General features: G+C 40.5%; 1 protein-coding gene across 1 annotated transcript in view; it reads right to left on the bottom strand.

Moving 5' to 3' along the window:
- The window catches only part of LAMA3 (laminin subunit alpha 3), a 242,944-nt gene that overhangs the window by 174,609 nt on the left and 47,991 nt on the right, over positions 1–20,344 (bottom strand). Inside the window, exons 3-8 of the mRNA XM_058556902.1 lie at positions 12,077–12,194; positions 11,246–11,364; positions 9,860–10,030; positions 7,267–7,358; positions 3,881–3,996; positions 976–1,094 (exon numbers count right to left, since the gene is read on the bottom strand). Coding sequence (XP_058412885.1) covers positions 976–1,094; positions 3,881–3,996; positions 7,267–7,358; positions 9,860–10,030; positions 11,246–11,364; positions 12,077–12,194 — 735 coding nt within the window. The remainder of the gene's footprint in view (positions 1–975; positions 1,095–3,880; positions 3,997–7,266; positions 7,359–9,859; positions 10,031–11,245; positions 11,365–12,076; positions 12,195–20,344) is intronic.

The raw sequence follows: 20,344 nt of genomic DNA, 5'->3' as shown, positions 1-20,344 counted from the left end.
AGATACATTGAAGGGGCTTGATCCTTCATCTAGAGAAAGGATTCCATCTACACATCCTAGTCCAGTGCATCTGCAACTTTAATGTGCATACGAATCACCTGAGGGTCTTGGAGAGCATAGCCTTAAGAAGATCCTGGTATCTTTCACTTATGCATGAAACCTTGTAATTTGTAACAAATCTATGACTTATATTTTATTTGTACTTTACATATCTGCAATGACAGATGATATAAAATGTGTGTAGTGGGAGATGGGTAGAGAATGGTGAGTCTCTCTAAGGGTTTGTAGCCCTAGTTCCATATAAATGGGCATCTCATGTAAAGAGTGCCTCTTTAATGGCAACATTAACAAAACATCACTCTAAAAGCACACAAGACAGAGTGGCAATATAGACCGAATTCATGAACATTTTACATAATTTTCAATGAATATGTCAATGCAGATATACATATACCCTCCTCTGCCATATACTCCTCTTAGCTAAATTCCAGTGAACTCAACTGTCTTATAGAAAGGGTGAAAAATCAGTGTTTCTTATTTGGTGTTGATGGCAGACATCATTAACTGATCACGACGTACTTCATCACTGATTCAGAATCCATTTGAAAATAGGATTTAGAGTCACCACTGAAGTTGATACCTATTTGCCCTCCTATCTTAGAGCCTTTCTAGCACAAGGCGGATGGCAGTCAGGATGACAGCCAGGAACTCTCCTCTCCATTTAGGTAAAGACCTAAATGAAGAATCTAATCAAAGGAATTTCGACAAACCTGCCTCAGTGCATTTTCTGTATAAGTTTCAAATTCTCTCTAAATTATATCCAGCTAACAAGGCCTTCTGTATATAAAAGTGGAGAAATGGTCTCAGAAAATACTGTTAATGCAGAACACTTTCTTGACATCTTTTTGGAGCAGGGCTTACTGAACGCTCATTTCCTATGATGACACATCTACTTTGACTTAAATTGTGCCTCACCCGACAATTAATGCAGACCCCTCCACCTGCATAGACGCCTTGGACATTCAAGCTTGCCTGCTGCCTCTCAACATCTGGATCATAGTAACAGTCGACAGCATGGCCATGACAGTTGCATGCTGAAAAAAAGCATACTAAGTCAATATTCCATCATTACTATGAGACATTTAGTAAATACCCCAGAGAGGATCAGTGCTCATTGAGCTACAATAAAGTCTATTCTGGAACATCAGGGACACTCAGTGGAAAATTTTAGGGATTTTTACACAAAGGCCAGCCTATAACAATATGCAATTTTCAGCTTCTATCATTTGATATTAAGTGGGAGAGATTTCTCTTTTTAAAAAAATAAGATATATGATTACAACGAATTAAGATAAACCAAAATGCCAATTAGGCTTCACACACAAAAGAGAATATTGTTATATCTGTTATTACTACTAGTGACAAGAATAATTGAGCTCTTGTTACACTGTGAAAAGTGTTTTACATGCATTATCTCATTTCACCTGTGCAATAACTCTCTAAGGTAGATACTATTATCCTCATAGCCCAGATCGGGAGGCCAAGGCTTACAGAAGTTAAGGGATGTGCCCATAGTGACACAGCTCATAAGTAAGAGAGTCAGACTCCTGACTTGTCTTTGTTCAACTCCAAAACGTATTCTCTCAGCCAATAATCTAAGCCTTTCATCTCAGCACTATTTATAATAGCAATAAATGGGAAATAAGCTTAATGTCTAATTACAGGGAAATGGCTAGCAAACCACAGTACATTTGCTTGACTGTCAGTTCTATGAAGGCAAGGACTGCTCATGTTTTGTTTGCAGTAGAGCACAGTCCCCAGCACAGAGCGGTACTGAACAAACACTTGTTGGGTACACTTGAATCCACTGAATGACAATACTATGTGCCACCAAAAAGGATGTCAAAGAGTTTTTAATAATATGGAGGAAATATCTAAAAGTATCAAGTAAAAAAATCAGGATATAAAATTGTATAGATAATACAATCTAGAGTATTTAAAGTATGCGTAAAAAAAAACCCTAAAATACCTAACAGAATATTAAACATGGCTCTCTCTGGATAATAAAAATATTGGTGATTTTATTTCCTTTTTTTTTTTATACTTTCCAAGTTCTCTACAAGTAACACACAATACTTCTAAAATTAGAAAATGTAATTTAAAACCTATTTAGGATTTTCATCATTGCCAAGATGAAAAAGATTTAAGATGAGTAAAATTCTTGTTCTTTCTTAGGCAGAATACATATTCCACCTAGATCAAATTTTCCAAGCCTTTCCAGCAATTTGTATGTTTCAATCAAGCTCCCAGATAAATATATTAGGGAAGAAGACTAAATTAGAAATTAGACAAATTATCCTGTTTTTAACAGGCTAATCATTTCTTATTTTCATTTCCCCAGTGGTGCCATGATAAAAAAAAATTCGAGGCATTTCTATTTACTACATTGGTTATTTCTCAAGAAGTCTGTTTATTTTGAATTGCACTAACTCAAATGGGATTTAGAAAGCACCTTCAAATGGATCTTAACAGGCCTGATTTCCATACACTGTTTTTGTAATCTTTAAGCATTCTGACAAGTTTAAAAAGGTGAAAAACTAATGAAAGGAAATTTAAAAATTTTTTTCATTAGTCCTGGAGTAAAGCATGATATTCACTGAAGGGTTCCATTAATCTGGAAAACTAACCAAATTGCTAACGTTGGAATTCATGTGATAACACTTACGCAATCAAAGTATCCTAAACATTGAAAGAAACGACCCTGATTATTATCTTTTCCTCTTTCTGGTCCCATTATCGGGGGGTGGGGAATGGGGAAGTCACTGAGAAGGAACCTGTTAGCTATGACTATAAAGTGAGAATGGCTAGCCAGGTAACCCCCTGGACCTGGAGATGCCCCTGAGCATTTCCCTTGGGCAGCATCAACCCCTTCCCACAATGTTAGAACCTCTCAAAGCACTCTGGGAACTCCTCACTGGAAATGGCTTTTGAGTAAATTTGCTGGTCATAGGTATTATCAGTATTATCTCTTAATAGTTACAAAAAATATTTGGCCAAAGAGTATAAAGTACAGACTTTTTCTTACCCGCTAGTTCAACAAACCTGGATCCAAACACCTTTTGGTCATTTGAAAAAAGCAAATCCATCTACAAATGCTAAGAATATTCAGAAAAAATAGGCCATAGTCTCTGAAGCAAATAACTAAAGGTTACAAATATATTTTCAGCAAGTGGAATAAATATGTGGCTTCCTAAGAAGATGGGTTTAAAAGAAAATCTTCAGTTGTTTGTTAAAAACAACAGTTTTCTTACTTTATATTGCACCCATAATTAAAAGCAGCCTCTTTTCTTTTTTCCTTCCTTCTCTGGTGCCCTCCGTCCTGCACCCACCTCCATCCTCCTACACTCCCACCACCCCCCTGCACCCTCAGTGCTTCCAGCTCTGTTTAGACACCAATCTCACCACCTTCTCTGGACCTCTGTCCTCAAAATAGTTAGGATTCCGATCCAGTACCACAGCCTAAGAAATGGTAAAGGTTTAAAATTTAATAGTGGCTCCATCATATTTAAGATTGGTAAAAAGAGAGGCCAACATGGTGAAGCCCTCAGCCCAATCCTTGCATATAGTGAGTGCTTAACACATATTAACGATTATTATTGTTGCTATTTTTGTTTCATATTTATATCTGAACTGAGAGCAGGGCACTTTTACCTCCAGTCTGTGAGTTTTTCATTATAATAGGCAGACCTGAGTCCCTATGACTGATATGGTCCCACTCTCTTCACGAGCACGGGGAAAACCCGGCATCAGTCCTCAGGTGGAAATGAGGGGAAATTTTGGGTGGGGCCTTGCTTCCCTGTGCCCCTCCCCCAGTGCTCACCCTCACACTCATTGCTCCGCTCCCACGTGGCAGGCCGCCAGCGCCTCTGATTGTACCCAGCACAACAGTGATCACACGTCTCCCCGCACGTGTGGTGCTGGCATTCACACCGAAACCTGGGCATATGACAAAGCACATCTCAGTTATTGAAAAGTTTTGATTAAGATCAGTTGTTCCTGTGTGAAAAGCTGAGAGTCACCATGGTCACCCATGGTACCATTTATTGAGTAATTATGAGAACAAAGCTCTTTGCATACATTATTTCAGGTTTCCTTCATCCTGCTTATTATCTCTATCTTACAGATGGTGACACTAAGATTCAGAGATATTAAAACACTTGCCAAAGGTCAAGTGGTGATAAATGGACAGCCAGATTTCAACCTTAAGTTTGTCTGAGCCAAAGCTCCAGCTCCTTTTTCTCTATCACCTTGTATTACAATAAGTGAACACATGAGCAAGCAAGGGCTGAGTTTACTGAGATGTGTTGAGTACCACCTCTTCCCAAAGATCTGGAGTAGTCCTGGGAGAAAGGTCTGCTCAGGTTTCTTGCTCTCAACCTGGGGTCACACACAGAAAGTCACTGAATCCAAGAGACAGTTACTAGTAAGATCTCAGAGGACCCTGCTCCAAGAGGCCGTGCCAGCTCCAACAAATGGCTCCGTCGCAGAGCCAAAAGCTGACATTACTCAGCAAGGCAAAGGGTGACAACCTAAAAATCTATGTTCAAAGAATTATACATCTGCCTTAAAACTTCTCTAAGATAAAATGAAATTGTTGTAGCCACGGCATTGGATTAGAACTCCAACTCTGAGCTCCCACTCATCTGTGCTTGAAAGAGGATTCAAACAGTTGTCTAAGAAGACTCTTGGTTGTGCCTGTGGGGATTCTCTCGATCTTCCGAGGGGAGGTGGGATGGCATATATTCAGTTACACTCCTTAAAGAAGGTGTCATCCTGTTAAAGCACACAGATGTAGATTTAACTGGCAGCATACAATAACCGGAGTCCAAATGGGCAATTTCAGCCCGGTGCCAATGAAGTATTTGCATAAACTGGACTGAAAGAATATTTAGGGAAAATTGCTTGAAGAACATATAGTTCAACTACTCTTATAGGAAGATTAGAATTGAGCATAGCAAAAGAAAAAGAGCTAGGTACTTGTCTGAATCATATTGGCACCCCCAAATAATTGCTTTTTCTGACTCTCAGCCCAGGCTGATGGTTGATATAGAAAACTCATCCTTGCATCTGCTGAAAGGATGTTATTAAAGATGTTGTTGACTAGAGAATCCTCTTCATGATGACCACTTCACCCCGGGGCCAAGGAAATTTCTTATCTGGTCCTAGTGTCAAGAGTCATGCTTCTCCGAAGCAACTGATTACTTTTTAGATTATGATCACAGTGAAATACGAAACTGAGCAGGATTCCCTTTTTGAGTAGACGGCTAGGAAACTCAGAATTAAATCTGTGATCCATCCATGTTTCCATGCATCACGGTCAGCATGGTATGCGTGCTTGATTAAAGCCCTCTTCTGCCGCTTCACGGGTTCTGCTTGATTAGAAACTACCTTTTCTGATTGTCCAGCCTTGGCTCCCTCCATTAAGTCACTGAATCCCCTTAAACATAAGATTTTTTCCTATTCATGGAGGCCTCTATGAATCATTTGTGCAGCTCAGCCTGTTGGGCAGAAGCACACCAGTAGGCAGGCGGAGGCAAGGCAGTTGTGTCTGTGTAGACTAGTGGCAAACTGAACCCTTCACCGAAGCATGGGGAGGTGGCCTCTCCACACACATATACCGGGGACAATTAACTGCTCAGTACAGAACCCTGCCAGGTCTGCCAAGGTCAACAGGGCTTGGCAGCCCTTCCAAGAGGGAAGCTCAGACCTTCTCCAATGACTTCAACTCCTCTCCCACATGACACCATTTTATCTCAGGCTCAGGGACACTAAACCAACCTCTTTTGTCCCCTCTTTCTCCAACACAGGACTTCCCTGACCTGACTTCCAGTGTCTTAGGGCCCTACCCTCCAGGAGCCTACATGGTGGTGATGGATTAATCACTAACAAATAAGTCCTTGCCGATTAAAGTCTAGTCAGTTGATGGATGCACACTGCTATCTCAGACAGCACCATCTGATCCCTGATTAGGGCTGACAACATTAGGGACTGCTGCTGGTCAGGGAGAAGGGATCCACAAAGCACACCACATAAACTGGAAGCTGGCACCTCTGTCTGAACGTGAAGCTAGGCCTAATAATATACAAACCCAAATCTGACTAAAAGTAAAATATATTTCTGCTAACTGCTGCTCATGGGGAACCACAGACTTCAAATAAAACATTGAGAGAAAATTATTACCATATCTAGCATCCAGGAATTTCCAGCCCGTAAAAGTATCCCTCTAGTGGTGGTAACACGAGTGTATACAGTTGCCAAACACTTAATATTTAAAATCTATGCATCTTATTTTATGTGAAATATACCTCAATTAAAAACAAAAAAGGGTACCATAATTTTATTGCTGCATTATTCACAATAGCCAAAAGGTGGCAGTAACCTAAATGCCCATCAACAGATGAACGGATAAGCAAAATGTGGTATATACATAATAAAATATTATTCAGCCTTAAAAAGAAAGGAAATTCTGACACATGCTACAACATGGATGAATCTTGAAGACATTATGCTAAGTGAAACAAACCAGTCACAAAAAAAACAAACACTGTGTGATTCCACTTATATAAAGTACTTAGCCACATTAGTCCAATTCATAGAGACAGAAAGTAGAATGGTGGTTTCCAGGGGCTGCTGGCAGAAGGGAATGGGGAGTTGTTGTTTAATGGGCATAGAGTTTTGGTTTTGCAAAATAAAAAGAGTTTCTGAGACTGGCTGCACAACAATGTGAATGTGCTTAACACGATGGAACTTAAACCAGCACCACTTAAAAATGGTACTGTGGCCAACTTTATACTATGTGGATTGTACCACAACAAAAAAAAAAGAAAAAAGGATTTGAAAATGTATACCCCTGATCTCATTAGACCAGAGATGACAAACATGTTTTATTTCTCTTGCCAACTCTAATCAACTATTCTTGGCTGCCTGGGGCACTGTCTGGGGCATGGGGGAGGGATTTTGTGGCTGCATCCCGGGTCACCTGTGTGGCTGTGATTGTTTAGCCACGTCTGCTATGGGCTTTTTGGGGGCGTGTGGAAGAAAGTGTAGGGCTGGAGAAGGGTATGCACACACACCACCTATTTGTTGATAGTGAAACATTCCTGTTGAGAGCAGGAACTTAGAAATATTTAATGGGATGCAAACATCCATGGAAACAATTAGACTTATTCATAGCAAGGCTAAAAAACGTCTGTACCATGTACTTACAGTTTTTCAGGATTGTTTGCATTACACACGTCAGCGTGGCCGTTGCAAACACACCGCCCACCAATGCTGATATCCTTTATGCTGTAATAATACTATACAACAGAAAACAGAACGTGCCAGTTTTACTAGACAGCAACATAAGCTTTCCTTTACTGTTCTCCACTGTTCACTGACCCTGTTTCCCTGTTCTGCTCTCTTGAGCCCACCTCAACACAGAAGGGAGTCACAATTGGATGGAACTTGTCTTAGAAAAGAAATGCATCCCTCAATCAAATTTAATAGCATACTGACAAATTTGTGCATTTTAGAAAATCACATGCTTTCAATGCATGGAGAGAAATTGCGTTGCAAAAGAATCATACCTTATAGCCTCTTGGAAAGGGATTAAGTGCTTTTTAGTTTTGTTTTTTTTAAATGTAAATCTGGGTTTCATAAACTGAACATATTTATTTACCAAAAATTTTCCACCGACTATGTGCAGGCTCCAGGAAAGGAGAGGATATTTACAGCGATGGATCAGATATAGCGCTGAGACTGGCAGGGGCCGCCAGCACTTGTTGAAGCCCTGCTGGCTCAGCGTTAATAAAGCCAAGAGGCAGAGGTTCAAGCTCCAAAAGGCCAGGCAGGGTGAGCTTCAGACCTGCCAAGGACTGTTGCCTAATCCAGGCCACAAATACGGGTAGGCCATCTCATCGAAAGGCACATCTCCAGTACAGGGGAGGCCTTTCCACTAGCGACAACAGGGGCACCGTCTGCCAGCTTCCTTACTTCTCAGACTTGGTGGCAGATGCACAGGACTCAGTGAGGAATTTGGGGTTGTAGCATAATCTTTCTCGCTGAGGTCATGCTGCCAGTGAGAAGAACACCTGTCAGGGAGGAAGTCTGAAGTCACAAGGACAAGAGGGTTTTTGTATCTTTTCATTGTTGTTCTTGCGATCAGTCATTTTAAAGTGCCCTACGCATGCGATGGGATTCTGTTCTGATTTCCTCTTTAAAAACTGTTGAAATGTCTAAGCTTCCTGGCAACGTCTTACTTAGTCTGAAGACATCAACAACTCCTCTTGTTAATATGGATAAATTCAGTATTAGAGGGCTTTCTCTGATAAGTTGACACTCAGAGGCTTTTGTGATCACCATAGAAGTTTCTCTTTACACATGTGTTAAGGGCAGCAGCAGCAACGGAGAGAAGCACTCGACAAGGCTTCACCCCAGCGGCACACATGATGCGTGTGGTAGGACAGCCGGTATCCTATTCCTCCATTCAAAGAAGCAACCTAGAATTGGGGGGTCAAGATTATATATGTGGTATGCTCCATAAAAAATCACTTAATGGAGAAGACTACATTCACCTAAGTGAAAGGAAACGTACATACATATGCAGTACAAATCTTGCAAGCCCCCAAAAGAAAATGAAAGGAAAAAAAGGGTGGTTGTACATTTGTGGTGAGGCCCAGAGGAATGGAAACACAGTCTGGCTACAGTTTATCAGAAAGCCCAGCTCTCCCTTATAAATTCCATCCTCAGAGCCAGTGTAGTTCCCACATACAGCAGCTCAGAGAGAGCTAAGGGGCCAGAAAATGCATAAGACAGGCCACCTACAGATCACTAGCCTCTCTGGAAAATGCTCAAAACTATAGTAAAACTTACTTTTCTCTCTCTCTTCCTTTCCCAGCTCTCTGATATTACCTACATAAGAAGCCAAACTCTATAAGGTTTGCTGGACATCTTCCACCCACCCTTCCAGGTCCTCTCTCTACCTTTCTCCAACCTGCCTTTTGCCCTGGGCCTGAGCTTTATGGGCTGCAATAATGGAATCTCTTGCTCTCTGGCTTCCTGTTGGGTTTGCCCAATGGGAGGCCCTGGCAGGGAATCAGGGTGGGAAAAGAGTGAATTCAGGGTATTTATTCTGCTGGCTCCCTCTGGGCCCAGGAGACAGGGGTACTGTCCTGACACTGAGAGTGAGAGATGTTTAGGGTGTACATCCAACACAGTAGAATACTAGTGCTCACCAACATCTATGTCTCTTCTATGTGGGCTAGATTACATTACCCAGCCTCCTGCATCTAGGTGGAGCTACACAGCCAGTTCCTGCCAATGGAAGTGAACTGCATGGTTAGGAACTGGTGGGTCGTCTCTACGCTCTCCCTCTCCCCTCATCTGCTGACCAAATTCAGGGGATCCAGAGGAGGACTCTGAGGTCCCAAAGGATGCCTGCAACTCCAGATAGAAAGAGCCTGGTTCCCTGAATGACTGTGTGGAGCTGATCCCACCTGCTGACCCACATTAGATTGTGACATGAGCAAAACATGAACTTTTATTTTGTTAAGCCTCTGACACTTGGGGATTGTTTGTTATAATAGCAGACTAATATTGGGCTGGCTATCATCTTTTACCTTTCATCTTCTTTGAATATAATGATTTTTCTTCAACAACCAAACTTCTAAATTACATCTAGTATTTCAGACAAGAACAACTGCTATGCCTACACCATTACTGGCTGTAAAGATTACATGAAAGAGTTCAAGGTAATTAATTTGATAAGGGGAAAAAAGTAACAAAAGCTGCTCTTGAGGCACTTAAAAACGTGACTCACTCGCCGAGTGACAGTTGGATCTCGCTGTGCTTTGGAGATGAGGTGTCCAAGAAGGGTGTTGGTTCGGAGAAAACGCAAGCGGATGTTTGTTGCCTTGGTAAACTCCCTCAGGGCGTGAGAGAAAGTAAAATTTTTTGCACCTGGACGACCATTTATCAAGGACACCACAACCTAAAATAACCACACACACAGAGGGAAAAAAATCCTTTTATCAAAATTTAGCTGCAAGTAACTAAAAATAACTCACACGCCCCAAAGCACTTGGTTTCTTTGAGCCATTAGTGGTCTATATGTGGTCTTCAATCTTGCTTATATCTAAAAATATCATTACTAGTTCCATCTTCCTTCCAAAATCTGTCCTTAAAAGCTGGGCTCTCAGGAGATGTTATCATTTCATTTTCAAACCCTTTGTTCTATCAGTTGTGGGGCTATAACACTATGAAATGTTGAAAATATAATGTTAAAATCTATAAAAACAAGGAAACAACTTTTTGCCAAGCTGCATCAAAGAAACAAAGCTAAAGTAATCTACAAACCCAAATGAGGTTGAAAAAAGGAAGTCTCTGGATATAAAGCTGACAGCGAAGGGGACAAAAAAATCTATACAAAAATCCAGGTTTTGTTTTGAAGCTTGAGGAGGTGAAGTCCAAGGCCCAACCATTTGAGACATGAACCACTCACTGATCATTGGAAGACAATGAATACAGCTGCTCAAGAAAGATCTCTCTACCTAAAGAGAAGGAGGGGGACTGACACCCTTTAAAGATGTTCATTTGAAACTCATTTCATGTTCATGATGGCCTTCCAATTTCCATGGAATTCTTCGCTGATTTTCCCCACTCCCCCATCTCCCCAAGCCAGGCTATTGCCTGGCTGACTTCAACAAGGGCCAAATGCAATCCCAAACGGACAGCAATTCTCTTCTCCCTTACAGATGACACCCACCCTGCCAAAAAGGATCAGGAATTAATTAGCACTGCCACCTACCCCTCACCTCCTCACTCTTATGGGGGATAATGTGTTCGTGAAGCCATGGGAGGGGCCTTCACCTCAACCACAGTGACCCACCTTCTAAATATTCCACTGGAAAAGAGAGTTCAAGACCTGTGGGCCTTGAATCCGGAATCCTGACTTCTTGAGGAGAATTAGAGACCTCAAATAAAATTTCAAATGTCAGTTATATCTCAATTAAAAAAAAAAAAGGATTTCCAACCAACACCTGAGAGTCTTCCATGTGATTCCTTTACCATTTCGTCCCAAGCACTGGTTTCCATCGTGATCTATGTTAGATCTCCTTGAAGGTGCAAGTTTCACAATTATGAAAAATTTGATATCTTCATGTTCATTTCTGAGTCTTACCTCTCATGGCCTCCCAAATCCACTCACCTCACCATTTTCCAAAGGTACAATCCGGGAATATTCAGTAGTACAAAGGACGTCATCATCTCCGGTGATAGCCATATTTGCCTCCCGCCCAAATTGTTCCAAACAGTCTACTTTAGCATCTAGGACAGAACCGTTTTAATATTACAAAATAAAATATTATCATCTTCTTGTAAATCTCTTAAGAAATCTTATGTTACATGAAAAGGGAAAGAAGAGAGAAGCATTTAAGATTTTTAGACAAAAGCTTAGAATGAAGTTTTCAATTCATAAAAGAAAATACCAAGCCATTTCAGGCCACTTGACCTTCAACAGAAACATTTGGAAAAGTAGTTCTAAATCCTTATTCCTCATTAGGCAAGTTTACCCTCTTAGGAGCATTCTTGGAAAACCCAGTGCCTTTGTAAGTAAAATCCTTGTCCACTTCAATTCATCATAGGTGCAGAGACGCTGACATCCTTCATTAGTAAAGACCATAGGGTCAGGTAAGTAATGTGAAGTGCAGGATCCATAAAGGTGGAACTTAGTTCCTAATTCCACGTAAAAGGAAAAGGACTGGAGCTATGGCCCAGTTATAGGTACACTGCTTCCCCCAAAATAGTGGCAAGAACTGTTATCATAAAAGGCGCTTCAACCACAGTTCTGCATGTGTTTCCTTGGAATTCATGCACGCATGCTTGAGAAATAGGGATGTTCTAAGGGTAACCTAGAGAGTTAAAATTAACCAGTCCCTAACTAGCCACACTGAGAGACTAATTTTCTAGTTAAATCCATAGTCTTGATCTGATGCAAATAATTAGAGCCCCTTATAACATGGTAGGCAAGATCACTTACAAGCAAAATATTGCCAAGGTGAGTAGGTGCTTCCAAAGTCCACAGATCTTTCCAAGATCCAAAGATCAGGGCGAGGAGAATTTGCAAACTTGATTAAAACATAAGCCACATGGAAAAGCTGACAAAGCAAAGGAGATATAGTTATTAAAGTCGCCTCATCTATTCACAACCTCGACCATCTCTAGGCGATGCTGATGCCCCAGGCGACACATAGCCACAACTCTCCCGAGAACCAGATCCAACTTCTAAGTGCCTATTGGACATCTCTACCTGGGTGTAGCCTCTCAAGCTTATCACGTTCAAAACCAAAATAACCATTTTTCTTTCTCCACCAAATCTATACATGAATCTTTGTCACACCTTAGTCATTACACCCTTCAATTTCAATCAGCCTACACAGCATTTAAAGTCTGTACATTCAGAGAAGTCTGATGTCGAGCAACAGTTATCATGTGTTAAGCACTTCCAGGACCAAGAGCCAACAGCACGGCCCAGAGTGTCTCCCAGGACTGGCATGTGCCCTGGTTCCAGGCCTTGGAGAGTTCACAGCTCCAGAGCTGGGACCTGAGCAGCTGTTTGGTAGAGTGGTAGCACCTCCTTCCCCTGTGCCATCTCCACTCGTCTCCTCTTTTCATGATTGCTCTCCTTCTTATTAATTTTCTCATTCATCCTCATCACTGTTTTGCCCATGGCCAGGACAATCCAAAATTATGGAAGAGATGAAGTGGGACTTTGGTCTTGCTTTCTTTACCCTCCCACTCTTGAATCTCAATGTGCCTTCCACAGAGGACCCCAGAAGTCCTTGCAGTCTATCCCTCCCCTCCTCCCTCATAACTTATCTGGCTTGAATTTTGGACTCTGAGAGTCTATATATTTTCCAAAGAGCCTGGTATGACAATGAATACAGGTGTTAAACAAATCTGTTAACGTGTTAATGAGCAAGGATTATCTTCACCTCCCACACTCTCTCCACCCCCCATACTCCCTAACCTCCAAGTGACACATTCAACAGTGACTTCACGAAGAGGACTCCCCCACTTTATTAGCTAGCCTAGTAGAGCCATTTGAACAATGAGCACATCTAGTCAGAGAGAGAGGCAGTACTCAGACTCTGTGGGATTTTTTTATTTCTTGGGGAAAAAAAGGAGTTTCACCTTTATATTTTTCACTTACAACAGTATGGTAAAGGTCACACATTTTTTTTAAAAAGTCTCAGAACTACTAGCTAATGTAAATGTTCCAAACACGGTACTAGAAGCCAAAATGCCTAGGACAACGGTTCTCAAATTTTAGTCTCAGGACCCTCTACACTTTTATAAATTATTGAGGACTTCAAAAAGCTTTAGTTTATGTGAGTTATATCTATTGATATGTACCATATTAAAAATTATGGCTGAGAAAATTAAATTTAAAAATATATATTACAAATTCATTTAAAATAATAATAAACCCATTACAGGCAAACATAAAATACCATATTTTTTATGAAAAGTTACTGTATTTTCCAAAAATTGTGGTGAGAATAATGGCTTTGCTTTACATTTTAAAAATCTCTTTAAATGCCTGACTTAATAGAGACAGCTGGATTCTCATATCTGCTTCTGCATTCAGTCTGTTGTGATATGTTGTTTTGGTTGAAGAAAATCTGGCCTCACGTAGATCTGTAATGGGAAAGGGAGGACCTCAAAGCTTGTGGACCTCCAGAAAGGTCTTGAGGACCCCACGTGGTCTCAACCACACTTTGAGAACCACTGCTGTCGATCACAGAGATTACCCTCTGCTCTAAGAAGACCCTCTGCTTATTTCTCTGTGGAAGGAAGAACTGTCACACCAACTACTGAAAATCCTAAGTTCAGCCAGTTCTGTTCCAAACACTTGCTCTCTGATTTTGAAAAAACTGCTTCCCTGGGCTCAGATTAATGCTCCCAGATTGTCTACCGACTCTTGGGAAAAATGATCTAACCTCAGGGAGAAAAACTAATTAGGAATCATAAGGTACTGTAAAAACCATAAAACAATACCTAAAGGTAGGAGAAATAACTTTCTAAAGACACATACCATTACTACAGAGTGAAGGAATCCATAGGAATCCAAGAACTCCCAGTTTGGAAAACCAGAACAAATATGTTTCCCTTAAAACTGTTTGCACAACTCTCTCAGACCACATTTAAAAAAAAAACTCTGCTTTTAAATGCATAAGATAAAATAGAAATGAAACATATTTGTATACAGGAATCATTCAAAGCATTCTTAGCCTCTTCCATCAAAATCCTACAATCATGGTACCTCCCTCCAAAGAAAACCCTATTTATTTAATAGTTTATGATCTAATGGTTATACGTTCTAGGTACTATGTTAAACACCTCACAAACATTCTTGCATTTGGACCTCACGATACAAGTGGGGTTTTATTAACCCCCTTTACAGATGAGGAAAGTGTGGCTTTGAGAGGTTAAGTAACGGGCCCATACCACACAGGCATAAAAATCCTGAGCCTGCGTATATTCTACTCACTGATCATTAGCTATGCCACAGAAGGTACTGCATATTTGACCTGTTTCATCCTAGGGGAAATAAATTATCAGAGGAGTTCCAAACATCATTATCTCCAGATATGCTAAGATTCCATTATAAGGAGCCCGGAGGTGGGGAGCTACACTATAAAACATCTCGAGGGATATTTGAGTGCACTGGTTTTCCAAAGTTGCACCTTCTGCTATTGAAAATCCTAATAAATGAAATGGCCCCAGTGGCTCAGAAGGCCACTCTCTTTGTTTCCCTTCCTCCTGTTCTGAGATAGTGTGTGATCCCTTTGAAGCGGCACAGCAGTTCAAAATCTCCAATCTAGCAGCAAGTGGAGACATGCAGAGGTGGAGCCCTCCACTTGTTATATGAGCCTGCCACCTGGGCTTCATTTAATAAGCTCACTGAGTCCACCAACTCATCTTGCAGCACCTATCACACAGGGCATTCCACTTTACAATGTTTTCCTCCATTTTCATCTTAGGAACTTGTTTCTGAGTTCCTTAACACACGTTTATATGCCCTACTGGTAGGGTACATTTCATTTTTTCTGATTCCATTTGCACTGACAGACTCTATGTTTCCTCTATCACCACCACTGCTGTGTAACTTGCAGTTGATTCTTTTCCAGTGCTCCAGCTCTGCAGCAAATCTCCTTGGAGACTCGCAGATTCAAAATGTTGCTGCAAGGCAGAGTGCATGGTCTCCAAAGTGGGTTCACAGCCCAGCTCATGCATGTTAAACCAACAGGTATGGATTTATTCTCTTCTGCTTCATAGTTTAAAATTATGTGCCTTTTAAGAGGCTCCTTCTGTTAAACTCCTATTATCAGTTACTTATGTTTGCTTTTTGATCACTCAAAATACTTCAAAGCACACATGAACCACACTTGAGATTCACTGATATAAACGAGGACCTGTTATGAAACTAGAAAGCACCAGGCTATGGAGTCCCTAGAAGCAGAAAAGCAAAGACAAAGTTGTGCATTTTCAGAAAAATAACATTTGGGAGTCAAAGGAGGAAAAAAATGACTGAAAAGATTGAGGTATAGTCTTTTCTGCACGTGCTTTTGGAACAAGCTAAAGATGGCTTGAACTTTGTTCATGATGATTTAGGTAGAGATACAAAGTGGTCTTTTAAATAATGTTTTAATGAAGAAGATAATAATCATAAAAGATGGAGTATAAGGCACTTTGACTTCACAAGCCGAGTAGGTGAGATGAGACAGCATCATCTGATCCTTGTTTCTCTCCCCAGTGGTCTCACTCTGAAGCCTCTGAAATTACAGCTCACTCCAGCCCATCACCTAGTCATTTCAGAGCCTTCCCAGACTGCATGCAGTATGTGTTCAATAAATGCTATGAATGAATGGATGGACATATGGATGGATGGATGGATGGATGGATGGATGGATGGATGCATGAATATTAAAGTTGTGTTGTTGCCTCCAAGTTCAGTAGGTGGGCACCAATTGGCAAGCACAGATACAGAGGTGGACCCCAAAGTAGTCCTGTCTGGTGCCTGAGCTTAGCGGTGAATCAACTCCTAGCCCTGTGACTCTAAGTACATCACTGAACCACGCTGAGATTTTACTTTCTTGCCTATAAAATAATAAGATAATGATCATCAAAGGTATTTGTTAAGTAGATGAGGGACAATAATATGCACTTCACACAAATTTTATACTCGTCATTTACAAGAGCACCTATCATACTCTGTGGCATGTATTTGTTTTCCTCTGTCATTCCCACTAGACTGTGACATCTTATGTGTCTTAATCACTCCTGTATCCTCAGAGTAGGTACTTAATAAATGTTGTTGAATCGAAATGAAATTAATAAATGGGACATGTGAAATTGCAAAATATTATGCAAACGTATCTAAAATCACATCCAAAATTAGCTTCTCACTCAACTAATAGTACAACCTCCTCCAAAAAGAGTCTAAGTTTATAATGTGAAATTAGTTTGTTATAATAGTTTATAATTTGGTATATAGGTTATAATTTGGTATTGTTCCACAAAGCATCTTCTCATTTACTTTTTCTAATTTTTTTTTTTTTTTGGTGAGGAAGATCAGCCCTAATCCTCCTCCTTTTGCTGAGGAAGACTGGCTCTGAGCTAACATCTATTGCCAATTCTCCTCCTTTTTTTCTCCCCAAAGCCCCAGTAGATAGTTGTATGTCATAGTTGCACATCCTTCTAGTTGCTGTATGTGGGACGCGGCCTCAGCATGGCCGGAGAAGCGGTGTGTCGGTGCGCGCCCGGGATCCGAACCTGGGCTGCCAGCAGCGGAGCGCACGCACTTAACTGCTAAGCCACGGGGCCGGCCCTCTAATTTTTTATTTTACATAATTTTCAAACCTACAGCAAAGCTCAAAGAACAGTAAATGCATATCCATACACTTTTCACTTAGATTAACCATAAGTTGACATTTCGCCACATTTGCCCGCACTCTCTCTCTCTGTGTCTACACACACACACATACACACTGTTTTTTGAATCTTTGAAAATAAGTTTCAGACATCATTATGCTTCACCCCTAAATATTTCAGCATGTATCTCCCAAGAACATGGAAATTTCTTCTACATAAACTCAACATTTTGATGCCTGAGATATTTTAACATTTATACAAAAATCTTATCTAATACACTGCCCATGTTCACATTTCCCTGAACTCTCCTAATAACGCCCATTGTATTTTTCCATTCCAGAGTCCAATCAAGGATTATATACAGCATTTAGTTGGCAAGTCTGTTTTGTCTCCTTTAATCTAGAGCAGTCCTCCCACAGTTTTTGTCTTTCCTGACACTGACATTGTGAAGAGTCCAGGTCCTTTCTATCACAGCACGTTGCACAATCTGAATCTGCCTGATTATTTTCTCATGATCTGCTTCAGGGTAAGCATTTTGGCAGCATTACTGCCTGCGTGATTGTCCTTCTCAGGGCATCATGCTGGGGGGCACGTGATGCCAGCTTGTTCTATTATCAGTCACGTATATTTAATCTTTTGCTTAAGAAGATGTCCACCAGATTTCCCCATTATAAAGTCACCTTTTTACCTTTGTCAATAATAAGTAACCTGTGGAGAGATACTTTGAAACATTTATTTCTATTAACTAAATTATATATGTATCCACTGTCCATGTAAAACAAATACAAGTTATAATAATAAGTCCCAAAAGGAACCACACAATTAAACTTCCTTTGTGGCTGGTGCCCATTTGAAAAACTTATCTAATGAGCTAATTTTATAGCAATGTTTTAATTGAGAAAGAAAGATACAGATCAAGTGAAATTAAATTCCATTTCAGTAACCTTGTTTGAAAACTTTTTACAAAATAAAGTACACTCCTCATAAAACAGTCAAGGCCAGTGATGAAAACATAACTCAGCTGGCCTGAAAAAGGATCCTTCTAATCCTGGTCCAAAGAGCACAGCTGCCAATGGCTTGGCTAGGGCCCTTCTTTCTTGTGGGTTTATCACCGCCCTGTGCTATAAAACCCAGACCCTGGCACCACTAAAAACAGTGTGCTTGGGAGGAAAGTCACTCTGTCCCTCAGCTCCTCTTACTGTTTCCCAGAAGCACCTGCTCACCTGCAAGAAGAGAAGGTACATCATTCCAGAAACTTACAAGAAGGGACTCAAGAGGTCCCTAGGTCGACCTCTCACCCAGGGTAAGAACCTAGAATCTCTTTTTGAGAGGAAACCCACTGCATTGTTGTCAAATTGGGCCATTACATGTTTCCTCGGTGTTTTGTCAAAAGCTTTCTCTCTTGGGTCCCCCTCCCACCCTTGGGAGTAGCACAGATTTCTACTATTTATCCCACATGACGGCCTGCCCAGAATTTAAATACCAACACCACATCTCCCTGGCTTCTTTCTAAGGAATTAAGATTCAAATCATCAGGAGGCAAAGATTAGCGTAGAAACTAGAAAGGAGAGGAAAATTACAGTCTTTCACTTCCTCATTAAAAATAACTACAATAGCCTAAGAAATAAAATCTCTAAACCAAAATTGAGTCTAAAGATTTGGATCACCCCAATAACTTGGAACATGACAAGCCCACTATTTTTTTAATGGAAGATTTCAAGAAAAAAAATCAAAAGACAGGGAGAAGGTGAAACATTTGCATCTATATTTTATTACTGATAGATTCTTAACTCTGGAGAAAAAAATGATTGATGACACATAGCATGATTTTCATTAATCATGACTTTAATCATTGTTCCTCAAGTAGACTCAGAGGGCAGAACTTGAGACTAACATATGTTACTCAAGAGCATTTTATCCACAACTAACAATTTACAAGTAGATTTGGTGGTGATTTTAAATAAGCTGAAGCCCATTGGAATCCAAGAACTCTGAGTTCAATTTCACAATTAAGTCATGTTATCCTACTCTCTATAGCTACTCTCAACTGTTGGGGAATTTTTTGTCTAGGATCTGATTCCCCTTGTAAAACTCACTTTTTCTCATTTGTGCTTTTTTGCTAATTTATAATAAACCTGTGTATGACATTTGGTTCACTCACTGAACTGATAAGTAGCCTAAGAATTTGTCTGACAAACTATACAGAACAAGGAAAATTATATAGTCACGTTCTTTTCAAGGCAAAGAGATTTAACTAACTCGATTTTAATAACCTTCAACCAAGATATCTAAACTCTCCTTGAATCCATTTATTTTTTTTTAGACTCAACAATTTCTAAAAATATATTGATTTCTGTAAGTGACTTACACCATGTAGTCTTCAACAAAATATTTATCAGTGATGATGATTTGTCCTAAATCAGATACCAAATGATATTATTGTCATTTTTCACAAATCAGCTCACACCCTCCATGATGCTTCAGATTCCTCCTTTTGGCCAATATCTTCCTACTTAAAAAGGATTAACATTTCTGGCCTGCACTCATAATGATCCTTTCCTATTTTTCATTGTGAATTATCTCTTCTTCTCTCCCTCTGTTACATCTTTCTCCAGGTTCAGCATTCATGGCTAAAAAGAGTTTTACCCAAGGTTAAAACAATACTTTTGGCTGTGTTTCCAATGCCCTTACGAATGACAGGGTACTTCAGAGACCTTTTTTTTTTTTTTTTTGCAGGGAAAGATTTGCCCTGAACTAACATCTGTTGCCAATCTTCCTCTTTTTCTTTTTCTCCCCAAAGCCCCAATGCATGGTTGTATATCCTAGTTGCAAGTCCTTCTAGCTCTTCTAAGTGAGCCGTCACCACAGCATAGCAACTGACAGACGAGTGGTATGGATCTGCAACTGGGAAACGCACCCCGGCCGCCAAAGTGGTGAGAGTGCCGAACGTTAACCACTAGAACCTCAGGGCTGGCTCCAGAGACCTTTTTGACAAGAGCTGTGCATGTCCATAAAGCATAATGATGGTTACTTAAACTGACTCAGCAAACTCATTTTTATTAGTCAGCATATTCATTTTTGGAATGACTGTAAGCTGAAATGTCATTTCAAATCAGCTGAGCTACAGATTAAATCTGGCTACAGAACTTGCCCTTTGGCCAGAAGCTGTCTTTACTTTCTGAACACTAAATCCCCTAGCGTTCTCAAATGGGTAGTACCACTGTCTGGGATGTTTTAGTGGTTGTCACAATAAGAAGCATCTGCAGAGGTGTCACCTGCCCCTGAGAAAGATCGCAGCCAGTGCCGGCTGAAGAGGCTTTCTGGGTGCTTAGATCTAACAAAGGGACTTGTGCTGCAGTCCAGAGTACAG

The sequence above is a fragment of the Diceros bicornis genome, chromosome 16, assembly GCF_020826845.1.
Source record: "Diceros bicornis minor isolate mBicDic1 chromosome 16, mDicBic1.mat.cur, whole genome shotgun sequence".
Taxonomy (NCBI): domain Eukaryota; kingdom Metazoa; phylum Chordata; class Mammalia; order Perissodactyla; family Rhinocerotidae; genus Diceros; species Diceros bicornis.
The sequence above is the reverse complement of the archived record's forward strand: the minus strand, read 5'-3'. Positions and strand labels throughout refer to the sequence as shown.